The sequence below is a fragment of the Phascolarctos cinereus genome, unplaced genomic scaffold, assembly GCF_003287225.1.
Source record: "Phascolarctos cinereus isolate Bilbo 61053 unplaced genomic scaffold, phaCin_HiC Scaffold_3;HRSCAF=262, whole genome shotgun sequence".
NCBI classification, from domain to species: Eukaryota; Metazoa; Chordata; class Mammalia; order Diprotodontia; family Phascolarctidae; genus Phascolarctos; species Phascolarctos cinereus.
Genome location: NW_027555736.1, coordinates 184,780,439 through 184,801,741, shown reverse-complemented (window position 1 = coordinate 184,801,741; position 21,303 = coordinate 184,780,439). Strand labels below are relative to the sequence as shown.

At 48.2% G+C, this 21,303-nt stretch overlaps 2 protein-coding genes across 4 annotated transcripts; one reads left to right on the top strand and one right to left on the bottom strand.

Moving 5' to 3' along the window:
- Positions 1-582: 582 nt before the first annotated feature.
- CCDC9B (coiled-coil domain containing 9B) lies at positions 583-10,368 on the top strand. 3 transcript variants are annotated; one of them, XM_021009388.1, is made up of 12 exons: positions 583-1,141; positions 2,332-2,445; positions 3,067-3,174; positions 4,278-4,460; positions 4,697-4,813; positions 5,331-5,479; positions 5,826-5,884; positions 6,399-6,452; positions 6,887-6,986; positions 7,647-7,704; positions 7,790-8,338; positions 9,154-10,368. In XM_021009388.1, exons 1-11 carry the CDS (start codon positions 986-988, stop codon positions 8,318-8,320), a joined length of 1,629 nt encoding a protein of 542 aa, XP_020865047.1. In that variant the 5' UTR covers positions 583-985; the 3' UTR covers positions 8,321-8,338; positions 9,154-10,368. The 3 variants fall into 3 exon arrangements, with proteins under 3 accessions (XP_020865047.1, XP_020865046.1, XP_020865048.1); XM_021009387.1 differs by having other exon boundaries at positions 4,275-4,460; XM_021009389.1 differs by lacking the exon at positions 583-1,141 and having other exon boundaries at positions 2,351-2,438; positions 4,275-4,460.
- An 8,348-nt stretch (positions 10,369-18,716) lies between these two features.
- Positions 18,717-19,965, bottom strand: INAFM2 (InaF motif containing 2). The gene is given in 2 exon segments (XM_021009372.2): positions 18,717-18,981; positions 18,983-19,965. Coding segments are annotated over 2 exon segments (459 nt in total). The 5' UTR covers positions 19,265-19,965; the 3' UTR covers positions 18,717-18,804.
- Positions 19,966-21,303: the final 1,338 nt, after the last annotated feature.

Sequence of the window (21,303 nt, the reverse complement as noted above, 5' to 3'; positions counted from 1 at the left end):
AACAAAACAAAAAAGGACAATGAACTCAGCCTAGAACTGAAGCCTAATCTCCCAACTGCTAGCGCTCTTTCTCCCAACTCCCTTGTGTATATTTGTATATATTTGTATTTATTCCAATTCTGTTTAGGATTCATTTATTTTTACATGTACTTCTCATCTCCATTAGAACACAAGCTACTTGCTAGCAAGGATTGTTTCATTCTTTGTACTGGATCTACAGTACCTAGCACAGTGCCTGGCCCACAGCAGAAACTTAGTGAATGCCTGTTGATTGATTGAACAAGAGAAGAGTGGGTTGGGTAGCCTTTGTGAGATTTGTGTTTTTAATGACCTAGAGCTTCTCCCAAGAACAGAGGCCCAAGTTTTTAACTCCCACATGCACTCTGAAGTCCCATCCCTCCCATTTTTTTCTTCCCCTCCCCCACTAATTTATGGCAGAATATGCTGGAGGATTGCATAGGATGGGCAGGTACCAATGAATTGTGCACTGCTTTGTTTAAAGGACTACTCCCATTGATGAGATCACAGATGCATCAGTGTTGAGTGCTGGAGGATTCTAAGGTGGCTAAGTAATGGACCAGAGTAGATTCCTGCAGAGCAAAAAATCTACAGGGTGGGAAAGGTGGGGACTGCTGAAAGATTGGAAGGTTGGAGAAAGACTTCTGAGTTCTGTATTTTTTTTTGCCAGGTTGGATTCTTGGGAAGGAAAAAACAATTCTTTTAATATGGAACCTGGCAAGCATTGGCAGCCGCCCCTCACCCAGCAGACCATGGCACTCTCTTCCCTTCTACCCCCACCCCATGACGGGGATAGGGGATGGGAATGTTGGCTAGCAGAGTCCGAGCTTGGATGGGCTGGCCCATGTCCTCAACTCTCACCGGCTGTGTGTGTATGTGTGTGTGTTTGGATGGGTGGGTGGGACTGGTGTGGCGCCGCTGAGGCACGCTTGGCCGAGAGCCCAGAGCACTCTCTTGTAATCACAACATGATCTCGTGTGCGAAGCAGCAGAGCCGGCTGGGAGAGGCCGGCAGAGGCCCCAGGTCCAGTTCTCCTCTGTTGGCTCTGGCTTCCCCAGGGAGCTGCTCTGAAATCCTTTCTGTGCCGGCCGCCCCTGCTGCTGCTGCTGCTATGTACCCGGCTGTGAGTGTCCCCTTTGCTGTAGCCAGGGAGTGGTACTGGGGTCTTGGATGGGGTGGGGGAGGAGCTGGTTGGCCTGCTAAAATGATCTCTCCCTTTCCAAGTAGGGAGATTTGCTGTTGTGGGCAGACCGAGAGACATAGCTGGGAGTGAGGGTGGGGCGGGGAGGAAGCTTTGGCCAGGTGGTCAGCAGTGGCTGGGGTGTTCGTTGGGACTTGGGGCCTTTGGCACTAGGGAAAGTGGGGAGGCTTCAAATCCTCTCTAAGGATGTTGGGAGTGGGAAAGCAACTCCTATAGAGAGAAGGAGGGCCTACTACAGCTTCCCCACCCCCACCCTGTCTGCCTGGCTGGCTCAAGCCTTACTGTTCAGACAGCTGGTAGTAAAGGGCACCAAGGGGAAAGGGCCCATGGGATCTGCTCCTGCCAATGCCCTATTGGTTGGATTGGCAGGAGCGGAGACCTGGGGTGCAGGGGGGTTGAGGAGTCTCAGGAGCCTGGGATAAGTGACATGGTTGCTTCTTTCTCCTTGGGGTTCTGGGACTGGGACCTCTTGAATCCCCTGGCTGTTTCCCAGCTAAGGCAGGTTCCTGTTGCCAGAGGCAGAGCCATTTATAACTCCCCTTCCAGGCTCAGCAGCCTTACTCCCTGGAGAGCTCAGAGGGGGAAGGGCAGGGGAGGGAGCTTTATAGGGAAGGGTGGTTCCTCAGGTCTGCACTGGGAGTTCAGAGAAGCTTGGGGAAGATCCTCACTAGACAGCTACAGGGATTCCTCTACCCATCTGACCTCAGGAGGCAGTAGACACCTGACAACCAAACAGACACAGATAGGTTTCACTGCCCTTACCCCCTCTAATATCCAAGCAGCCATCGCTGGACTGGGAGTGTGGTTGGGATATGCTAATGCTCCCTCCGTGGGGCCCATCACCTCTGTCACCTCTCCTGCTTCTGCCTTTCTTGCTGTGATCCCAGCTCTGGCTCTTGACAGCCCAGGAGAGAGGCCTTAGTCTGAGCTGAGCAATAGGAGGGGAAACTAAGGCAATGGGGCACTGGCACATTCATGGAGGTTCCAGGCTGTGAGAGCTGGCAGGTTGTGAGAGGAGTAGGGGGAGGAGAGAAACAGGAGAATCTGGTGAGCTCAGGGACTGGCTAAGTCGGGAGCCCTCAGCACCTGAGCTGAGCCATGGGGCTTTGCAGGGGGCTGGGGTGGCTGACTCCCTGCTTCGAAAGAAAGAGCAGAAGGACGAAGAGCTGGACAGGAGAATCGTGGCACTTAGAAGGAAGAACCAAGCGTTATTGCGCAGGTACCAGGTCAGCAGGGGGCCGGGGGACTGGGCAGGAATGGGGTGAGGGGAGGGACGCTTGGGAAATTAGGGGAGGTGAATATGGGGGATGGGAGAGACAAGGACCTAAGGGAGTGAGCTATCTAGAGGAGATGAGACCAAGGTGAGCCATGAGGGCAAACCTGTCGGCTGCTAGCAGGTCTGTCTAATAGGCTCCAGGCACCAGTCCCTATCTCAGGGACTGTCTGATCAGCTCCAGACACCTGTCCCTCTAGCTCAGGGACTGTATTTCTTGATCTGCCACCTTGGTCTCTTTATTTGCTTGTATCCACCCTCATATGTCTAGTCGTGGTTGGAGGCTGGATACCTCTGTACATGCTAGCACCTCTCTCTGTGTCTTTATACAGTCCCTGGGTTGGTGGTGGTTGGTGGCTATGCCTTCTCATGTCTGTCTTAGATTGTCTTGACTTTTCCTTTTGAAGCCCTAGTGCTTAGCACAGTGCTTGGTACACAGTAAAGGCTTAATAAGCACTTTTTCATTCATTCACTCACTTGGCATATATTGTCCCTTCCAAGAAATTGAGGGAGAAGGGTGGAAGCCTGTGTCTGTGAGATGCTCAGGAGTGTTGACTCTTGGAATATCACACAGGAGATTGAGGAAGACCGGAGGCAGGCAGAGCAGGGTGGTATGGCTGTGACTGCTCCTCGGGCACCTCGGGCAGATGGACTCACCATTACCATTACCAAGGCTCACAGTGTAAGACAGGGCTGTATATGAGAGTGGGTATGGGGTGGGAGGCAATAGTCAGTCCACGTTCCTGTGGGTGGCTTTGCCTGATTCCTCAAAGGTCTAAGGGCAAGGATATCTTTCTCTTACCCATCAACTGGCCTCAGGAAGTGCCCACATAATCACTTAACCTCCCCTTAATTAAATTGAAGTCAATTCTGTAAGCATTTACTAAGTGCCTAGTATGGAAGCAGCTAGGCGTCTAAGAAAATGGAATGCTGGGCTTGGAATCAGGAAGACCTTAATTCAAATCCCATTTCAGATGTCTGTCTAGCTCAGTTTCCTCAACTGTAAAATGGGGATTATAATAGCACCTACCTCGAAGGGTTATTATGAGGATCAACCGACATAATATTTGTGAAGCATTTATCAGTATCTGGTGCATAGCAGGCACTTAAGAAATACTTGTTCCCTTCCCTCTACCCTGTGTTCCCATAACCCCTTATACTTCCTGACTGCTCCTCACCAGGAGAAAGAAGACGTTCCCAGAGTTTGCAACTTCTCTCTTTCCTTGGGCCATGGATGGGGGTCCCAAAAAATAGCTTCTTCAACCTCCTTGCACCTATTGTCCCCTTCCTCTCCTGTTCCTCACTGTCCTCCATCACTTTTTTTTTTCTGAAAACGACCCTCTTTTCCTCTAAAACCTCGGGTAGCCAGATTCAAAACTCCAGGAGTTAAAAACCTAGCTGGGAAGAGAAAAAGGAGGAATCAGGGTTAAGGGACAAAGCCCCATTGTCTCTTCTCCAAAGATTTTCCAGCTCTTGGGTGACAGGGTCACTAAGGCATTTCCCTGCCCCCTTGGGTGGCACTGGGCCTCCAGAGAGTCTAATGCTGCTGGTATGCAAGCCTCATTGTGGAGTAGACTGACTTTCATGGCTCCAATAATGGTCGTTTGCTGATTTCCAGAGAGAGAGAGCCATTACTGGCATAAGAAGATGGGGGTGGGGATGGGAGATGAGCAACAACAGAGAACCCGGGCCTCCCAAGTCCCAGACCATTACTCTGCCCATGGAGCTCCAAATTAGCTTTCATTCTGAATGCTGAAGGGTTAAGGAACCCATCCCCTTCAGGAGAAGCGGGTGGTGAGTGATAGGAGAATGAGCAGCCATCCCAACAGCCTGGGCCCAGGAATGAACAATGAGGAGGAGCTTGGGGAACAGGAAGAAGAGGATGAGGAGGAAGAGGAAGATCACACCTTTACCTTTCGGTTAGGGAAGCGGGTCCAGCTGGCAGTGACCATGGAGAACAAAGCCAAGGTGAGATGACCCCCTGAGTGCAGAGGGGAGGGGGTAAGGGTAAGCTGAAGGAGGATCAGAGATAAGGACCAATCTCTGCTTACTCAGCTGCTCAGCCACAATCAGAACTCCGGTACCTAGCTCCCGGCTCCAAGCTGTTGGCTGACCAATCTCTCCTGCAATGGGAGGGATGTAGTCCATCCCACTCTTTCGAGTTGAAGCCTTCTCTGTTCTCTCCCTACACTCAACACTTCCAGGGCAAGCGGATTGTGTCAACCAAGGCTGGGAGTCAAGGGGAGGAAGACCCTCCAAGAGGGGGCTCCAGCCTAGGAAGCCCCATGCAAATAGCAATCACTATGGAACCTGGACAAAAGGTAAGTTTCCCAGGATGTTGAGGGTCCAGCCAGGCTCCAGGATTCCAGAGCTCCAGGGGACTGGGAGCTGCATTTAGGGGCTGGTAGGAGGGATGGGACAGCAGGGAAAGTGGTATGTGGTCTAAAGAGGCTTGTACCCCATCTGTGGGTGGCTCTGAGAATTTGCCTGAGGTACCCAAGAGTTTTCAGCTATAGCAAGAGAAGTTACCAAGAAATGTACAATATGGCCAGGCAGAGTCTGTTATGCAGCTGGGAAACCCAGCATTTGGACTGGGTTTGCACATGGAGATAGACAAGTAAAGAGGAAATTCTTACTATTCATGCTTATCCTGCTACAGATGAACAACTCAGTTCTAAGGATGACCTCTGGGTGGCAAAAGCACCTTTTGTTTCCATGTCCTTCCGAGCCTTCCAAGGGGGAGTGTCACAACTCTCTGAATCCTTGTCCTTTATCCTACAAAGATTCTAGGAGCCCCTTGTTCCAGACCTAACCTTTGCCCCCTTTCCCTTGTCCCAGGCTATGGGGTCAGGGACCCAGGAGTTAGGGAGGGATTATGCTCGATGGAAGCAAGAGAGGGAGCAGATTGACCTTGCACGCCTGGCACGGCACCGAGATGCTCAGGGAGAGTGGCGTCGCCCTTGGGATCTGGACAAGTCTAAGCATATGTATGTGCTGTTGCAAGAGAGTGACCATGTGGCTGGGGGGGGCAGGGTGGGCCAAGGGGCTCTGCCTAGAGGGATGGTGTGACAAATTCTCAGAGGCAGGATCCCTGGAGTTGCCTTGGGGCTCCTATGCCTTTTGTTGGGGTCCATATTCCATGCTCCATATTTTGCATCTTATCTTCTAGGCCCCATGTCCTTCCCTTCATGTCTCTCTGTTCTACCTGACTGTGGGGAAGGTGCTTTGTGGAAGTATAGGTCTGGGCGGCAGAGGATGTCCCTGTTGAACTACCCTGTCTTTCCAACTGCCTAGGAACATCGGTGAAAACTTAATTCTTTTATTTCTCAACAGGTTTCAGGATGCCAGCAAAGCCAGGGATCTGGGCGTGCCAGCGGGTAGCAGCAAAAAAGGTGAGTAGATCCCTATATTCTACTTTCCTCTTACATTTTCTGACAATTTTGGGTAGAAAAGCTTGAAGTATGGGTAAGGCATGATGGTGGGTGAGTAGTTTGGGGGTTCCCTTAGAGTTTAAGGAAGTTTCCTTTGCAGTTCTTAGCTTCCCCCTTTAAGTACTGGGCCCTAGAAGAATGACTGCCCATCACACCTTCCCTATCTGAATGATGATGGGGTGAGCACCGATCTCAGAGTCAAAAGATGTGGATTGTAATCCCAGGTCTGACATTTCCAAGTTCTGTGATATGGACAAGTCACTTAATTTCAGCACAGTGCCTGGCACATGCTAGATGCTTAATAAATTAACCTGCAAAATGGGATTGATACTTGAACTACCTTTCTTATAAGGTTGTTGTGAGGAGAGTGTTTTGTCCAGCTTAAAGCATTGCATACACGTAAGTTATTATTATAATTATTCTCACTTGGGATCCCTGCCTCCAAAGTTATTTCCTATTCCATTTGTTCCCACAGGACCCAGGAATTACCGGAAGTTCCAGTCTCGGCCATTGCCCCCTGATGAAAGAGGTAGGCAGGGTCGGAAGATTTGGGAGAGATGGGGGTGGTGGAACAAAGGTCTTATGTTTCTCTAGCTCCTGCACAAGATGCACAGAATACTGAGCCCTGGGCTGGTGAATCAAGGCTCCTGACACTGCTGTTGTGCGCCATTTCCTCCATGAAAGCCTTCCTTGATTTCTCCTAACTAAAAGTGACATCTCCCTTCTAAAGTTTTCTTAGAGAATTTTTTCTGGGCCTTTCTTTTGGCTATGCTAGATTTTACTATGTAGCATATTTATTTGTGGACACATCATACCCCTCCAACTTGTTGGATGGCTCTTCGATGGCAGAATTGTATCTTTTTTATCTGTATCCATGGCACCTGATAGTACCTTGTACACAGTACGAGCTTAATAAATGTTTGTTGAATTGAATCAAATTAATCCACATATCTTTTCTTGCAGTTGGTGGTGCTCACAGTGGGAACCTAGGTAAACCCAAAGTGGTACCAGCCATGAGCAGTAAAGCCCGTGGGAAGGACAGGCTAACTGGCCGGGCCCGCAGGTAATAGGCACCAGGGTGAGCAAAATCGGGCTTTGGGTGCCAGGTGAGTATCCCTAGCTAAGGCTGATCTTCTTCTGCCCAACTACATTTTTTCCCTCCCCTCTTGCTTTCCCCACCTGTGACAAAGGACACCAAAGAGCTCAAGATCCAAATGCCTAGTTTCCCTGTCCCTCTGAGGCAGGGGTACTTCCTACCTGGATCTATCCCTTGTCACAGGTTAATGAGACGCTGGGAGAGACTGTCAGCAGCAAGAGTCCAGTACCTCTGGGAGGTTGTAGTGTAATTACAATAGTGACATCCCTGGAGGTAGTGCCTGGCATGCCTTTCTCAGGCAGCACAGGCAGGGACATGTCTAAAGTCCCCATAGGATGAAATAGTGTGGGTAGGGTGATAAACAGCAGCTGTGCATCCAGAAGCAAGGAAGCATTCAAGGAAGTGGGGAGGGCGCTGGGTGGAGACGAATGTTCACAGTGCCCAAAAACAGAAGTGAGAAGGAAAAAAACTTCTGAATTTTTTTCATTTTGTTCCCATACTAGTTGTGTGAACATTTACACCTAAGTTTCTCTCTTGGGAGACCCATTAAACTGAGAAGGGGGTTCAGGGTGCAGGGGAGGGGGTAGAGAGGGAAAGGGGTACCTACCATATGCTCTATGTTGACAGGTGGGATGCGAAAGAGGGAGAAGAACAATCCTGCCCCAAGGAGGACTTAGAGAGTCAGGTGGGTGCCTGAGGGATGCAATTGGAACAAGGAGAGAGGAGGGACCCTGAATTCATTGACTCAGCTTGCTTGTACATTATTTTAGGGATCTCACAACACAAAGAGGTCACAGAATGAAGAGGAGGACAAACAGAAACAAAAGAGTCTGGAACACAGTGACCAGTGTGGTATTCAGGAGCCCAGCACTGGCCTGTCCAGCCTGGACGGGCACCAGAGAGAAACAGAAGACAAGCTCAGCACTGGCAACCCAATGTCCAGTCTGGAGCCTAGGTCTTCCCGGAAAGTTGCACCTGTGCTCCCTTTCTTCTCCCCAGGAGATGCCAACAGCCCTGCGCCCAGGGCAAGTGGGAGCAATAAGCCCACCTCAGGACCTAGTGTCAAGGAGAGCAACCTATTCTCCTTTCCTGACAGTTCAGAGCAGGCTCAGAAGCTAAATAACAACATGGCAGAGCTATGCCTCCATGAGAGCCCTGAACAGAAGACAAGATCCCAGGAACCCACTGAGGATGGCTCAGGCCAGGCTGGAATTCAGGGACAGCTTGGCACAGTTAGACAGTCCAGCCAGAAAAACCAACCAAAGGGAAAGAGTGATAAGAAGAGTGGTGAACAGGATTGAAGTGAACCCCAGAAGATGGTGAGTGGACCAGTTCTCTAATACCAGGGAGCTTAGAAAGGAAGTGCTGAATCAAGACCTCTAAGCCTTCTGGGTAACAAACTGTTGGCTTCTGGTTTGCTGTGCCAGGCTGGCTAAGCAGCTTGGTAAACTAACAAAAAAAAACTGATTTGAGGGGAAGGAGTTCCCTTTCTGGATGTCACATGTACATCAGTGTAGGCACATGCTTGTACATGCAAACTTATACACCTGGTAGTCTTCCCATGGCAGCACCTCAGATTCTAAAACAGCTGGCACCATATCCCAAAGCCCCTTTGGTGCATCCTATGAGCCATTCCCTTCTGCGTTATAAGAGCAGAAGCTGCTCGTTGTTTTTCAGGACCCCAGAATGTACCTATCTCACTTACCCATTACTTCTTAGAGTCTATGATATTTCAAATTGGTCTATTGACTAGCTTCCGTCCACCAGTTTGAGGGTTCTTTGCCCTACTGATATGATTCCAGTGGCAGACACTGGTGGTCAAGTCCTGTGCTTGTAACTCCCTGCATTATACCCCAACTCATTTAGGTGCTACCTCACTTACCATTGCGTCAAGTTCCCAGAATTTTGCCATCTGCTCCCAAAGGTGTTTCAGGGAGTAAAAGGTGACTCAGCTAATGGAACAAGAAGTTTGCTAGCAGCATGGAGGGAAAGAACCCATCCAGTTGGCATAATCTGGGAGGAACAACAGGATTTGAATTGGCCTCTTAACTAGAGGACATTCTACAAAGTTGAGGTTAGAGTGGGAATAAGGATTCATATGGCTAACTATCATACCACTCCTTCTGTCTTTCAGAGTGAAGAGAGAAAAGCAGGAACTCCTTTGGGCATCACACTACCTATGGTTAACTCCCTTGAGTACCTAATATTATCCTTCCCTCATGAATCTCATTTCCTGGATCTCATCATTTAGGCCCTAGATTTCATCATGTATTTCCCTCTGCCAACTTTTTCCTCCCGAGCATTGCCCATTGCTGTCCATCTCTGACTTTTCTATCTTAGCTATGCTTTTTACTGCCAGAGGAGGTTTACCCCTTTGCCAGAAAAATGAACCATGACAGTTCAGAAGATATGGGGTCCTTCTGGTGCATAATTGAAGAGGTGGAGTATATGAGGAATGGAAGGAAACTTATGATCCTGGCTGGCCATTTGTATTTCTGGATATGCTGCAGAATGCTGGGGGGCCTTGAACTTTCTCCCTTCTAGGATCACTATCTCTACTTTCAGAGTGTGAAAAATCAGTGTCCTGAAATGAAATGCTGCCTTTAAAAGAGGTCTGAGTGGGACTGTACTGGGTTCTTACAGTAGGGAGTAAGGAAAAGATGAAAAAAAATTAGAACTCTGGGTTTGGTGTGAGGGTAGAGTAAGAAAATAATTTCAAGGCTTGAGGATATTTCTGTTCATGTGGAAGTAGGGCCCCTGAGGGATATATTTTTGGACCCTAGGATAAGATGGAAAACCCAGTTCCTAGCTGGGGCCACTGGAAGACCCTTATCTTCTAGCTGGACATATATAATTCCCTTTAGTTGGTATAAAGCATTGGAATTCCTCTTCCCCAGAAGAAAACTTTGATTTGGAGGGGAGCCTGGCCTTGAATTCTGATGATCTCTAATTATACCTGCCCCCAAGAAGCAGTTGACTATCCAGATGTGGTGCCTTCTTCATTGAGAAATTTGTGTGGTTGTGTCTGCATGTGTGATATTATAGGATGAGGGATGTAGAATAAGGAACTGTGAGCAATGATTTAAGTTCTCTAGTGGGTTCCTGAGCTGGAGGGATCCAGGGTGGGATGGCAGTGAAGAGGTGATATTTTACTTGATTGGAGGCAGCAGTCTCAACTTTGCAGAGTATGTCCCAAAAAGATGTCAGGAGAAACAATGCCACAGATTCAGGTTTTAACCTACATCAGAAGCTGAAGAGAATGGTGAGTAGCTATGGAAGAAACATACAGTATCTCAACTGAAGGGAAATGATAATCTAAGACAAATAAAATTAAGCATTCCTGACTAAATGTGAACTATTTTCTGTGACATGGTATAAAATGGTTAGTGTAGCTATCCTCTGCTGTTCTTCCACTGTATCCTACCTAGGATTAGGCCATCTCCAAAAAAACAACAAAAACCATACCTCTCTAAAAATATACACACACACAGACAGTACTGGGCTGCACCCACCTTGAATCCTTTTCTCCTATGCTCTGTCTGCTTCTGACTCTGCTAACCTGAAGACCTCCAGCCTGGGGCAACCTTCACTCCTTTGCCCCTAAAAGATACAAGTTTCTCAATATAAGTCTCTTTGAAAGCTTAGCCTGGCCTTCACAGCCTTCTGGTCTGTGATTTGGGAGGGACAACAGACTGTAAAAGGGGCAATCCTTATGAAAATATGGGAGGCAATCTGGGACTATACCTGGAGCTGTTAAGGCAGTGAGCTGGATTGGATCAAATCTTGAAAACAGCAGAGAGAGGGTCTGAGAATAGGGTTGTTCTGGGGCCCATTTTAGCTCAAGGGAAAAGCATACTAAGAAATTTTAAGGAGAAGAATTTTTAATAATCCTGACATTTCTACTATCCAGTCTGGGCCCAATATAGCTTAGCTCCAAACTTTCTTTTTTTTTTTTTAAATTAAGAAGTACTGTACGGTCACAGAAACAACAAGGTAGATTCAGGTTCCCCAGGGCTATCGAGTGAGGACAAAAACTCTTCTCAGAAAAACAATTTTGGTTTTCTTAGGGTGTCTTGATTCCTTTTATCCATCAATTCTGTCACAAGGATTTGGGGACTATTTCTCCATTTGACTTCACACTCTGGTTTCTATTTAAATCTTTGGCTTGGGCCTGAGCTGTCCCTTATCCCTGCACTGTCTCTCCTCTGTTTACATCGCTAACATTCTTGTCAGCTGCTCCCAAACCACAATCCTTGTTTCTTTTATGTTCTCCCCAGTAGCCAACTCTGTTTTTGGAGTTTGCCTCTAAACTCTCTTCCTCCAAGTTCAAACTTTGTCAACCAAAACAGCACCATAGCAACATTTTCCTGCAGACTCAAGAGGTCCCACATAGGTATAAAAGGTGACGCAGTTATGGCAGGAGCTACAAGAAAGGTTGTGGTTGGGTTTTTGGTTTGCTTTTTTTTTTTTTAAGCTAGAATTCCAGAAGGTCAGTCTGCCATTTAATCTTAAAACTGGCCTCAGGAAATGGGAGAAAGGATGAAATATAACAACACTAGGCAGGGATAAGGAGACAATTGCTGAGACTCCTACACATCCGGATCTTTCTTGAATTCTTGCAGTTATGGGTTAGGGGTAGAGAGGGAAGGGAGATAATGAAGACCCAATTTCCCTTTTGCGTCAAGCTGAGTCATTTATATCTCTGTGTACTCCCCTAGCTCAGCACCACTTCCGGAGCCACGAAGGTTATCAGGGTTTAGGGTAGGAAGCATTCATACAACAGCATGAACCCTTAAGGAGTGGGAGATCTCAAAGCTGCGCCAGCCCTGCAGAGGAGCTAGTGTTACTTTCTCTCAGACAAGTCTGCAGGAGCTCAGATGTCAAGGCCGCTTATTATCCATTCGCTTGATGCCAGGCCTGGCACCGGGAGGAATGGTATGTGGCATCGGCTGCTCCTTTTATGGATTAGCTTGGGGAACAGCAGGCTGCAGGCCAGGGGGTGAAGCAAAACACATCAGGACCTTTATAGGAGACAAAAGGGGAAGCTAGTTCAGAAATCTCCCCAATAAGATCAGTCTTTTACTATTGTCAAAGAATTGAGGGACATCACTGTCACTTCCCCCTTTCCTTTGTATTCTTGGAAGACCTTTCCATTCTACCTTCTCTTCAACCCTAACCCCCTACCACACTATTAACAATTGCTGTCTTTGCATTACATAAGAATGGGAAGTTGTTTGTCACTGGAAATTTGCTGCTTCGAAAATCAAAGAGCCCCCCCTTAATGCAGTCCTTGGCTTAGTGACAAAGGAAAAGGTTAGGCCAAATACCTCTGTACTCTCTATAATAACATTGTAGTTATACTTCCCTCTCCTTTACTCCAGCCTCGCAGAGTATAACTTCTGCCCCAGGCACAAATACTGTGTTGGAAAAATATCACCTCATTTATAAGGCATCTTTGTTCCCAAGAGCTAAAAGCATGTTCACATCTCACAGCTTCTGATAAATTCCCATTTAGTGATAAGGAAAGAGAAGCAAAAAGTGACTTAGCTGAGGTCACATAGTCATTGGCAGAATAAGTATTAGTGCCTAAATTCCCAGTGTTCTTTTGTTACTTTGCCGCACCCCTTCCAATTATACTTTCATTTGTATAGCATTTCATTTACAAAGGGCTTTCACAAAGGTTATCTCATTTAATCCTTCAAAATTAGAATCATATACTATTCCCCTTTTACAAGTGTGGAAACTGAGACTCAGAAAAATGAATTGATTTGGCCAGAGTCACTAAGATGCTAAAGTGGGAGAGCTAGTCCAGTGTTCTTTTCACTATATTATTATTTCTATCTTTGTATCCCAACTTCTAACAGGCAGCAACTTATACACATAGTATGCGCTTAAAAATGCATGCTGGATTGCATTACCTAAGCCAATAGCAGAAGAACTGAGTGGGAATGCCAGGTACAGAACTCACTTACCAAGGACAAGTTGAGGGAGAACCTTATCTACAGGAGGCAACTCTGCTTTATTTACTCATCTAAAAGCTCGAACCATTGACACAGCAGAGTGAGAAGTAAATTAGAAATAGAAGCTACACTAATTGACATAATTTCTTTACCTGAATTGATTCAGAGGGTTTGTGAAACTGAATGAACAAAGTCTCCTACCCCTAGTGCAAACTGGTCATTTTACTTAGCAATAGACATATCAATGAAATAGTTAGAGGAAGTCTTCCTAATAAGGCTTAGCTACACAGGCCGTATGTAGGCCAGTTTATAGCCAGCTATTTGAAAGAACTAATCATGCATCACAGACGCTTTTGTGAAGAATATGTGCACGCGCTTGCACGTGCACGTGTGTGTGTGTGTGTGTGTGTGTGTGTGTGTGTGTGTGTGTGTGTGTGTGTAAGGGGGAGGATGGTAATGGTATTGTTTTAGTGGGAAGCTTCCTTCCTAGTAAGAAGAGTGAGTTCTACTTGCTATTTAGCTCTCTGGCAAGTGTGAATGCAAGCAGGAGTCACAGCAAATACAAAAACTAAGTACAATCAGCAGAATGTCCCTCTAGTTACCAGGAAGGTCAGAATCATTATGGGGTATAGAGTGAAATTGTGGTTTTTGGACTCATGCTGCTGATAACTCCTTAGTGATGACTTAGCTGTTCCCATTTGTACCATTATGTCCAATGTGAGATCTAGCTGTTTCTGTACTTGAGTCGAGGTGACTATTAGGAAAAGGGACATGTGACCAAAGAGAACCCTATTTTTTACCTACTGGCAAGAACAAAAGCATTGCACCAGTGGCAACAGCAAACCAGGGGCTGTGTCAGCAAATGAAACAGATGTAACTGAAAAACTGCAGAGGGAGCAGGTATTCTTAATATACCAACAAGCAAACAGAGGCCTGGGCAGAGAGGGCAGTGGATCCAGCTTTATAAAGTGATGCATGTGGGAAGAGAATAGTCATGGGATTTTAGAATTAGAAGGGGGATTTTAAAAATCACCTCATCCACCTATCTCATGTTATTACAGTTAAGTAAAAAAAAAAGTTAGAGAAACATTGATTATATACTTACTATGTTATCTTGCCTGGAAAGGAAACTAAGAATGGTTAGAAGGTTTAAGTGACTTGCCTGAGGTCACACAGTTAATAGAAAAGCTATGACTAAAACCTAGGTCACTTAGCTTCCAGTGTGGTGTTCTCACTATTCCAGCACATACCTTTTCCCTACTTAGCACAGTAATGGAGTTGTCTGAAATGAGATGAGCACATTCCAAGAAAGAAAACAAAAAAACATAATCAGAAATTGAGTAGATGCAATCCAAACTGTCCTCTTGGAAAATTTAAAAATCTGTCCCTTTTAAGACTGTGCAAGTTCATTTAATATTCATAGTAATTCTGTATTTCTACAACATAACAATATATAGGAATTCCCATCTGCTGCCTGAGCAAAACCAGAGGGCTATTTGAAGTGTCTTGGCCCCTCTAGTCCAGAAGAATTTCAGGTACACCTGCATGCCCTAGATGTTAAAATAAATTAGGAAGTTCTGGGCTTGGAAAAGGAAATCAATATGCCCTCAATAACTTATTCTCAGAGATCACAGGATGTGTTATTCACACCCCCAAAGCCAGTTACATTTTGCCAAATGTAACTGAGCTGTTGTAGCAGCCAATATGATAGGTATGGCTGATTCTTTTGTCACAGAGTAGCAATTTAGAAATACCTCCATACTCGGAGGGGGTGGGGAAGGCATTAATTCTAAGTGGCATCAGTAGTTCCAAAATTCAGGTTCTATCCTTCTGGTTTCTCTAGAGGAAACAAGTCACTTCCCCTAGTCCTACATGAGATTTCAAAATATGGTGAGTGAAATAAACACTTAAGTGAAGGGCTCACTATTTGAGAATCTGCTGGTGGAAATAAAAAAACCAATTAAAAAAAAACTAGGTGAAAAAGCTTCCAGAGCAGCAGCTTCATGGTATATAACACTATAGGATTTTTAGGAAGAAGGGATTTTGCTATAGTAGCACTCTGTAAATCCTTCAGAGAAATACTTTTCTTTACTTCAATATCAATAGAGGAAAATTTTCAGAACAGAGACTCACAGCAGTAGCACCTCAGGGAAATATCTGACCAAAATCTCACTTTAAAAATTTTTTTTTTCTGAATGCCTAAGAATAAAACCATAGCAATAACTTAAAACACACACACACACCACACACACACAATCCCAGTATTTCAGGTACAAAGTAGACTCAAAAAGAAAGCCAAATTCTTGGCTTAAACCTTTCTCCGCTGGCTTGAGAGTTAATGGGCATTTCTGCAACTAAGATTCCAACCTCTGAAAATAAGCTATTTCCATTCAATACTCCCCAGCCAACTGGGCCTTGTCTTGGTGGAATAGTTCCTTTCTAATTAGACAGCAGGGCCCTGCGTATCGCACAGTACAGACTGCTGTCATGTGCCACAATGTGTGAAGCTGTGTGCAGCTGTAGAAGCAACATGTAACTATCGAGAGAGAGAGAGAGAGAGAGAGAGAGAGAGAAGAGAGAGAGAGAGAGAGAGAGAGAGAGAGAGAGAGAGTGAAGGGGCTGACTGAAAGAACTATGTAACTCTTTCACTCCTCCTTTGCTCTGCCTTACTCAGCCCTCTAACAAAATGCTATTGTGTGGGTTGAAGAGGGGAATAAAAGCGGGGCGGACCTTTTCCAAGCTTTCCCGCAGACTACAAGGTTATGTCAAAGCCCAGCAGCTGCCCCCCCAGCAGCTCTTGTGAAGCACTGGCCTCAGGGGGCCCCATCTAACATTGGCTCCTAGCTCCACATTTGTACAGGGCAGCATTTTGATAACAATGGGTTGATTTGAATTGCTTCCCCTATACTTTGCTGCATGCCTAATCCCTTATGTTTGTACCTTTTTACCCTGCCTTTCAAAAACTGCCATTTAAGGTTTATGAAGTTGGCACTCCCTCCTTCCCTTGTTGGAATGTTTCCTTTTCTCCCTTCCCCCCCTTGAAGCTAAAGCCATGAAGTGGCACCTTACCATGACCCAGGCCAGGATTGCCCTGCAGGGTCAATAGGTTTCTAAGTCTGCGCCTTTGGAACCTCTTGAGAAAAACCATGAGAAATAAGGCTTTAAAAGAGAAGAAAGCAGTAATGGTATCAGAATTAAAGCCTTACTTCAACTATCAGCTCTTCAAGCATACTGTCATCTCTCAACCTCATCATTAAAATATAGCAGTTACTACTGAGAGTTTCCACTGAAGCTTGGGCACCCTGGCTGAGTTAGGACAGCAGAAGACATTTATGTTTGTTGGGGATATGCAACTAATTCCTAGGGTTTTAAGAATGCATCAAGTCTAAAGTGAAATTATTCCTCCCTGTATTAACCAATCCAGCCATAGCCCTCAGATTACTCCCCCTACCCAATCCTTTCAAAACTGTTCTGTACTGGCTCACTTCATCTGAAGATACTTTTTCTCCTGGTCCCCACCCTTTTCTCTCCAAGTTATCTGAGAAAATAAATTTAATAACATTCTTACACAGGTTTAGGCAGAGTTCTTAGAATGTATTTTTGTTCACCTGAAAAATAAAACTTTTAAAAAATATACAGGACTTTTGAGTACAGGTATATCTTAAATGGCTGAATTATAAATAAGGTCTCTGAGCATGTTCACACTTAGAGCTGGAGCTAATGTCCCATTTCCAGTGAAGGCTTTAGAGAGTTAGTGGGGCAGCAGTTGGACATTAGAATGGTCTTGCTAGATTCTTTGATCCCAAGGTGGATTAAGATAGTCCCGGAATGCTGGGGAGTTCCAGATGGTCTCCTGTTCAAAAGGTCTTGAGATAACAGACAAACTTACAAATTATTAAAATGTAGGACTAAAAATTCACACAGTAAATATAAATTGCAGGCTATTATTGAAGTAATAAAGGTGATTATTTCACGGTGTTTTTTCCCCCCACCACGCTCCATACTGGGAAAAAAAGAAAAAGGCCCCATTGACTTTCTAATGACTGTAGCCAGTAGCTAAGAAATCCTCTAGCCAGTACTACTCAGAGTGCTACTGGCCTGTCCCTAGGCTATGACAGCTCTGATGCTATTTATCTTGGCCCACACAGGACAATGGCTTAAAGCATAGCTCCTCTCTGGTAAACTTGAATTGCAGCTGGCTAAAGACTAGGCCAGAAACAGCAGAGATGAACCATTTCAGGACACGCAGGTGGAAAAGTTTTTTTTTTGCTTTTTTTTTCCCTTAAAGTGCCATATTTTCCCAAAAAGGAAATACTAAGGGGTTTACTCTCCTGTCACTGCACTGCAAGTGCTTGGCTACAGCTAATGGCAGAGAGAAATGGAATCCAAATACAAAGAATTACTCCTTCTCCTCCTAAGCCATATGTCATTTTCCTTTGTTTCTTAACCCCACAATAAAAAATATATGCTGCATAATAGAGACTTCATCAGGAGAGAGAAAAACACATCAATTTACCTTTCACATGATTTTTTCTGTTTGCTGGCTATCAAAAGCTATTTGTGCCTAAACACAATTACAAGTTTGAAGCCCACCTCCGCAACCCTTCGGATTCTGTGGTACAGCTCCTAAACCAGATAACTGGTGACGAGGCTCTTATTTCACCAGAACAGATTTAGTCCCTAAGAGAGGGTTAGGCTTTCACTACAGGATCAAAAGGGAGGAAAGTCTAAGCTTGATAAGAGTGTGATTACTGGAGTAATGCCAAGGTCTTGAAGGGCAGCAAAAAGGCATAAAAATTCTTGCCAGGCCCTCTATTTGCTCACTTTTCCCTAACCCACCCCTGTAATAGGAAGGTTAAGAATAAAGCACAGAGAGGCCTTGCTCTTTCCCTTCCTTCTATCCTGGCTCCAGTCCAGATAATTGGAGATGCAACAGGAAGCATCTCGGGAGGGTGGGGATGTCATTACATTTCCCACTCTCCCAAAAAACTGCTTCTATTCCTCCTGAGGTTTTTTCACTGTCATGTCAACAAGTCTAAAAATTAATCCAACAACAAATGTTATTGGTTTAAGGATGTCACAAATCAATCTATCTTCGTGTAACTGGAAGAGGATGAAGGAAGAGGGTGATGAACAAACCAATTTCATGACTAAAGGTGCTGTGCCCTCCTGACTAGCTGCACTTGGGGGGCAGCATTTTCTGGGCGATAGTCCTTGCTTGACACACCAATCAGTAGCTATCCAGGGTGTGGATGGATATATATAGTTCTATATAATTATAGCTTCTAAGTGCATATGTCAACAACTATATACACGAATCTATAAATTAAATGCATCTGTGGCCACAGCAACTAGGTTGACACCTGAGCTCCACTACTTGTGCTCCCCACTTTTGTGAGAGCTTCAGCTTATTACAATGGGCCCCTACAGCTCCCTCCAAGCCCTGAGTTGGGGCGGGGAATGGGAAAGTCCGGGACACCCCTTCCCCCTGAAGGATACTCAAGAGAGAGCCAAGGAGGGTTCGGGACTGGGAATCTTCCCACCCCCACCCAACCATCCCCCCTGGCTCCGGCCCTGGTGCATCACGGTCCTCCGAGGACGGAACCGAAAGCTAGCGGCGAATCTTGGTCCCTCTCTCCGAAGCTGATCGGGCCCGGGGACTGTCGGCGCATAGGACTCGGGGCCGCTGGCTGCCGCGGCTGGGGGTCCATACCCCCTGCCGACTCTCCCTGCCCCGCACCGGCGGCTGCAAAGTCCTGCCCCCCGGGGTTGGGGAAGGCCAGGGACGGGTTCCCAGCCGCCCCCCACCCCCATCCAAAGCGGCTTCAGCGACTCCCGGGTGCCGCCGCCGGCGCTTCCTCCTCCGGCTCCCGCCGCCGCCGCTGCTCCCCGGACCGGCCGGGCGGCCGGGCCGTGGTCCCGGAGCTCTGCAGCGGGGGCGCGTCCTGCGGCGCCTCGATCCTCGTGGGGGCTGTGGCGTTGGAGCCCCCAGTCGCTCCCCCCCGGGGTCCCAGCCGGCGCCGTGGCTGTGGCCGTGGCGTTGGAGGGGCCGGGAGGCGGGCCGCCGCCGGGAGCCCCCGAGGTGCCGGCCCCCACCGGCTGCCAGATGAGGCTATAGTAGACGGCGAGCACGATGGCAGCCAGGGACACGGACAGCACGTAGGCGAACACGGTGGCGAGCCGGACCCACTTCTTGTTGGTCTTGGCCGCCATCTTCGCCTTCTTGTCCCCGGTGTAGGTGGCCGGCTTGCCCCGCTCGGCCAGGGCCGAGTCGCGCTCCTTCATGGGGGGGCCCCGGCCTTTGCCCCGGTGCTCCACGGCCCCGGCTGCTGGGGGCCCCGGAGGGCTGGCGAGGACTCGGAGGCGTGGGGCCGGACTGCACTGGGGGGCGGCCTGGCGCCCTCACGACCCCGCGGGCTTCTGGCTCCGGCCGCCGCCGCCGCCAGCCCCAGCCACCTTGTCGCTGCTGCCGGGGCCTGAGTTCGTCACCGCCGCCAGCGCCGCCGCCGCTGCCGCTGTCCTGTCAGCCCTCCAGCCCCAGCCCCTGCCGCCGCCACCTCCGTAGCCACCAGCCGTCTCAAGGTCCCCATCCGCCGCCGCCGGCTCCCGCAGCCAGCCCCCTCGGCCGCCAGACAGACTGTGCCCTGCGCTCCGCGCGCCGCCGCCGCCGCCGCTCCGGCTGACCACCAGCCGCCGTCCGTCCGTCCGTCTGTCTCCGGCGCCCGCGCGCGACTCCACTCGCGCTTCTTTCCGGGCCGGACTCCTCCGGGATGGGGGGGAGGGGGCGCGCGCGATCCACTCGGGGCTTGCTTCTTAAAAGGGCCACGCCGGTGGTGTGGCAGCTCGGGTCGGAAAAGGTGGGTTTTTAAAAGAGCGAAGCTAAATCCCGCCAGCAGTACCGGCTTCTTCTTCGGACGACCCGTTAGGGAAGCTGAGCGAAAGGGACTCTTAAAAGGGCGATGCCTTGGGGGCGGTGCTGGCGTGCGTCAGGGGCGGCGGCGCCGGGTGGGAGGGAAGGGGGAGCCGAGGGAAAGGGAGCTCGGAGCGCTTCTTTAAAAGGGGAGCGTCGCTGTACTGGGCGGAGTGCTGAATTGGTTAGATCGAAGGTGTGAGTGGTTTAGGGCGGGGTGCCCCACTAGTCCGGGAGACTTTCTCCTCGCTTACCCGCACATTCTGTCTTCAGCCTGTCCCGGTGGGACTCGGCAGAGTCCAAAGAACTAAAGGGGAACTATCTAGAGTTGTGGGAGGAATGGGAGCCCAGCTCGGGCTCCCGTGCCTCAGTTTCCCTCCGTGTAAAGTGGATTTCAGAGTTTCTAGGAAGCCCAGTTCCCTCACTTGAAGGCACTTGGAGCTCAGCCCTGTCTCTCCCCCAACTCTAGACTCCCTTCTCCCGTAGCCCGCCCCGCAGCGTGCACACAGCACTTATTCATTTAATGCATATGTTGGTTCCATGTGTTCCGTGTTGTTAGAGCATCCAATTTCCGTCCCCACCAGAATCGTCAGCCTTAGGCTGTAAACTTCAGGAGCTTAGGCTTTTGTGCAGCACACATGGAAAGACAGAGAGAGAGAAAGAGAGAGAGAGAGAGAGAGAGAGAGAGAGAGAAGAGAGAGAGAGAGAGAGAGAGAGAGAGAGAGGAGAGGAGAGGAGGAGAGGAGAGGAGGAGAGAGAGGAGAGGAGAGGAGAGGAGAGGAGAGGAGAGGAGAGGAGAGGAGAGGAGAGAGAGGGAGAGGAGAGGGAAGAGAGACCGACAGACTTTCCTGTAATGTCGAAGACTGACGATCCCTTTGGGGGATCTCACCCTGATTCAGCTGAGGCGTTGGGGATCTCGGAGTCCTCCTGGTTGAGCCTCTTGTCCTTCTCTAGTTTGCTGCTTGGGCCGTGGGCCAGGTTTCCGCTTGTTACGGTTTACTTGTCGAGTTAGATATCGTCAGGTCCCAAAGGGGTGTATTGTATAGCGCTCCCTTGGGAGTCCTTGGGAGTCCGACCACTGCTACCTAAGCTTCCTTACTCCCATTCCCTTCCTCTACTTCCCTTCCCTACTAGAACGAAACCAACGTAGCTTCTGGCTGGCTTCTCCATTCTGCTGGGTGGTCCTCATACAGCTCCAGATTCCCAATGAAGTAGGCTCTTGGCCAGGTTTGGAGGAGGATCAGGAGGACACGGGATTCCATTAGGAGCAAGCCTCGTCTTCCTTCTCTCCCAGCCCAGATCCACGGAGGAAGGCCATTTTAACCGCCTTCTCTCTCTTTGCCTTCCTCCTCACCTTAGCCCTTCTATATTCCTTCTCTGTTCTCTTTCCCTCCGTTATTTCCCCAGATGTTCT